Source organism: Chaetura pelagica, unplaced genomic scaffold (assembly GCF_000747805.2).
Source record: "Chaetura pelagica isolate M959 unplaced genomic scaffold, ChaPel_1.0 scaffold386, whole genome shotgun sequence".
Lineage (NCBI taxonomy): Eukaryota > Metazoa > Chordata > Aves > Apodiformes > Apodidae > Chaetura > Chaetura pelagica.
The window spans coordinates 2657465-2662149 of NW_009953703.1; the positions used below are offsets into that span (position 1 = coordinate 2657465).

At 40.1% G+C, this 4685-nt stretch overlaps 1 protein-coding gene across 1 annotated transcript in view; it reads left to right on the forward strand.

Moving 5' to 3' along the window:
* TMEM163 (transmembrane protein 163) overlaps nucleotides 1-4685 on the forward strand; it is a 91274-nt gene that overhangs the window by 1474 nt on the left and 85115 nt on the right. The window contains exon 2 of the mRNA XM_010000396.1: nucleotides 4341-4460. Within this exon, the coding sequence (XP_009998698.1) occupies nucleotides 4341-4460 (120 nt within the window). The remainder of the gene's footprint in view (nucleotides 1-4340; nucleotides 4461-4685) is intronic.

Genomic DNA, 4685 nt, shown 5'->3' on the forward strand with positions numbered 1-4685 from the left:
CTCGGGGCGTTGCTGGTCCCGTCCAGCCCGGGCTGGGTCAGAACTCCGGGCGCCTGCCTTCATCGTTGTCTCGCTTGCTGTACTGTGTGCTGTCCGTGTAACTCGTTTTTTTTTTTTGTTGTCTGCCTCAATCTGTGGCCAGGGATGGAGAGCTGCCCTGCTCCCAGACCTTCAATGTGAAACTCGTCTCTTTCGGGCACCTGTGCGCGGTGTGTGAGGCCCCTGCTGAGCTCCTGCCCACGAACGCAGCTGCCATTTTAACCCTCCCCATTGCCTTGCCCTGCACAGCGCTCCAAACAGTTTGTCTCCGTTTTTTATTTCACCTATAGGCTTTCCTTAGCCCCTCTGTTTTCTTTCCTTCCTTTCTGTTCCTGCTTTCAGCATCCCAGAGTCCCTTCTGTGTTCTCACTCTTCACCCCATCCTACACGTAACCCCTGTGCCTCCCATTCTTTCCCCAGCTTTCCAAGTGCCTCTGCTTGCTCACATTTAAATCCTAGACGTGAAACAGAGAAGTGAGGGGGAAGAGCAGTCACCATCTTCCCTGACAGGTTTCAGTCTCGTCAGGGCTGGGGACAGCCCTTTTTCCAGGGGTGCCTTTGCTGTCCCCATCGATGGCAGAGCAGACCTTGTGGCTGAGGGCAGTTTGAGGCTTCAGTTCCATTTTAAATAACAGGAATCAGGAATTTTGATTATGGTTCAAACATGGAAGTTAAGACTACAGAAATATTTCGTTTGTGCCCAATATGACAGAGTTAAAGATGAAAGTTGGCCCTTTTGGTATTAAGGGTAATTCCAAAGAGACAGACTGTCTATTTTACCTAATCTTTCTAGGAGGGAGATGGGACTAAAGCTGCTGTTTTTATTTCCTTCTCTGCCTTCACGTTCTTTCTGTGGCCCTTGCAGTAGCTTTCTGTTAGCCTTTCCTCTAGTCACTGATACATCTACCAGGATAATTCTCAGTCACTGTGGAGGAAAATCTGCTATGCTTTTTGCATGTTGTTCCTGTTGAAATTGTCACAGTCTGTCCTTTTAGGTTTTACTTTTCCTTATGATCATTTCCAATGAATCATAGCAGATCCAGTTATAGAGATGATACTTCCATGTTTGCTAAAAATAAAATAACCCTACATTTTGGAACAAAATATTTGCCCTTTAAGAGCCATATCCCAAATCAGTGATAATGCTGTGGATGGGGTCCTAAAATTAACACCTTAGGTGAATAATTTTTCTATTAGCCTTATCTCTTCTGCAAATTCTAAGTTGACATTTTAAAATGATCCCTTAGCCAAATAGAAAAGTACTTTTGGTAAGTCAGCATATGGTAAAGAATATCCTAGAATCACTTCACAAATATGCCAAGCTTGTGTTCTGCAACTGTTAGGCAGGTTTTTTCTTCTGATTTTTTTTATGGGAAGAAAATCTGTTAATATACAAAGGTACTTGAAAGATAAAGTGAAAATCCAGTGGATTTAACCAGCTTATAGTATTTTCTTTACCTTAAGGATATCCCCATGTGTTAAATTAATGGCAATAAAATTACTCAGGATGTTAATATCAGGGTGGAGGAAATTTGTCAGGAGATAGTAGCTTTTTATTTTAGCAGCAATGCAGGTCGTACTGAAAGGTTATCTTTCAGCCTTCTGTGGATGCTTAAAGCTTGTTTTCGTATGGTCAGTGGAAAAAATATGGAGGTTTACCTTGTGAATTGTGTTATTGTGTGTAAATTAATGAGCTGTTGTTGCTTCTAAATAATTGTCATGCTGTGGTCTTGGCAGTCATGTGAATGAGTTTGTGTATTTGTGTGCTGTCTGTCCCCTAGGACACTTGTAAGAATAATATGATTTTTGTCAGGGACGAAAACTGTAAATACAGAATTTTTTTTTTTAAATTATTTTAGGAGAGAAGGGGTCGCATCTGTGACAGCTAGAATGTGCCAGCCATTTTGAGAGAAACACACACGCGTTCGTGCGCGGCAGAAGTGGTTCTGTTTTATAAGGATTGCAGTCTCTGTCATACTGGACACGTGCTTGACATGTGAATAGTAATCAGCAGTGCTGCACTAGCTGTGGGGCTTGTTATTAATTTCTCCATTTCATTAGGATATATATAAGTATCAACTGTGTATGCTGGACTTCCCAGGTAATAGTGAGCTATGAATTTACAGGATGTCTTTAAAGAAAGAAACAGGTGAGGATGTCTATCATCCTGATCTGTGTTTATTTGAAATACTGAGAATCAAAATTAGCTAAGAAGACCAACTTTGCTTTACATTCTGGCAAGGTTTGGGCCATAATTTAAAATCCTTGGTTTGGGTTGGGCCCAAGAGGGATGAACACACAAAACATGAGAAGATGTGTTTTCTTTATGGTTATATTAGCGGAAATATCTCCTATGTTTCTAGATATCTTGTTAAATTACTTAATATCAGACATCAGTTAAACTCTGCATGATTATGTGGAAGATAGGCCACTGGGAAAAAAACAAATAATATTTCTTCACACAAATGAAAGCGGACTATGTGAGACATAGCTGAGCAGTACTACTAGTAAAAGATTCAAACCTTCTGTAGTTATCATCTGGTAGTTTTCATGTATTAAACAAAGAATGCACATAATGAGAAACAGACATAATTTCAATATAGGGCCTAGTAGTTCTCCTGCCTGCAAGTTTGCAAATTCTTTTCCTAAAGAGGCAAGTGTATAGTACAAAAAGTGAGGCAATATTTCAAGTTTTCTAGAAGCACAGTACAAGCATGGAATTATCACAGTGGCTTTCTGAGCTACCATAAAGAAACTCTCTCTCCTTGTTGAAATTGAGGTGGAAAAAACATGAAGTATTCTTTCAGGGCAGCGTGAATCCCACCAATTATTCTAGGTTTAGAACCAGTAATTTTGACAGCCTTCAAGTGACAGAATGGTATCTGGTGGATCAAATTGTTAGCACCCCTGGATGCCTGCCCCTCTGCTGAGACATTGCAACCGTGAAGGCAGAGGTGTCTGATTCACTGCTGAATTGATTCCAAAACCACTGCAGTTTTCAGCCAGTATATTACAGTCAGTTGAAATTAATATCTTGTTAATAAATTTGGTTAAGTGTGGTGTGGATTCAGGAGTGCACTGATAACCAGATGAGGTGTCCTTGCCTTGAAAGTGGCAATAGTCATCAGAGAGAAAACTGGGTGGGAGAGGATAGGAACAGCTTCAGCTGTTAAGTTTTAATCTGCTGCTGAGTCTGCCAGAGACCCTGTTCTCAACTCTTTGTCTAAGACGTTAAACTAGGTACTAAAACGTTGTTCTATTAAACCGGTGCCCTAGTTCAATGCATTCAGGGCAGGCAAGTGCCTCTGTAAAGTGGACATCATCTAAAAGGAACCACCTGCATTTCTGGAGTAATTAATTAAGAAAGTTAAAAGCCATCAGGTGTTCTGTAACAGTTGAACGGGTTTGAGCTGCAGCTTGCTGGTGGAAAAAGAATGTAGGTTTGAAATGTTTCAAACTGGATGAATACATTAAGCACAACGAATCTGGATGGGATAAACAAAATACAAGTAAGTTAAATTATGAACACATTTTGAAAGTGGCATAAGACTCAGGCTGTGAGAATGAAAACCAAATAATGGAGTTTTCTATATTTTTAACCTAATTTTTTCTCTGTGCTTTAAGATGAGTCTGCAAAACACTTTTCATGAATTGGAATCATAAAAAAAGATAAAGCAATCCCATTCCCCTGTGTTCAAAAGATTTCCATGCTGATGGCAATAGGGACAGAGTTGGTTCTTCAGTTAGTTCTAGATAGGGATGTATTCTTGCCTCACCATGAAGGACATGATGCTTCAATAGTTTTTTTCAGCTGTGATAGCTTTGATTCTGAAGTATGCCAGCTTCTACTTGGATGCTCGGTATGTGCAATGTATCCCTGTGCATCAGTAGGTTATTTCACAGAGACCAGCCAACTAATTATGTTAATTATGTTCATGATCCTGAACTGCTGAAATGAGTTTTGATCTGAGTAGGGTATAGAACTGAGCCCTTTCTCATGTGGCTGTCCAGGTGGAAAATGCAAGTGATACACTTTTCTGCAACTGCCCTGCAACTGCAGTTCTCATTTTTTAAGTGGTTGAGTGGGTCTTTCTATGTGGAATCAGAACAACCTGTGTGTGTTCTCCTTGCTTACTCGTGTGTTTCTGGTGGCTTCATTCACTTAACCTTAATAATGTGAGAAAGATTTGATTCTGTATTGATTCTGTGTTATATAGAATGTAAATTTGTGATCTAGGTCTGAACTAACACAGCTGTGGAGCAATGGATTGTTCATACCCTCTTTGCTTATTGCTTATCAGGTTTACTAGAAAGCAGTACAAGGCTAAAACCTCATGAAGCTCAAAGCTACAGAAAGAAGGCATTGTGGGTTTCCTGGGTCTCCATTATTGTCACACTGGCTCTTGCAGTGGCTGCATTCAGTGAGTATTGGGAATATTTTAAATCTACACACTACTTTTTTCTTTTTCTTTTGGGCTTTCAGAATTTCTCTCTCTATGGAAGCTTTATCATGTTTTTCTTCATAACTGCTTTAAGAGGCTTCTTTCTAGGTTGCCTGTGTCTGCATGGTGCTTATAAATTAGTAAAACTGTTGGGTTTTTTCTGCAGAGGGTAATGTAGTTGAAGGTCAGAGAAAGAAACAAGAG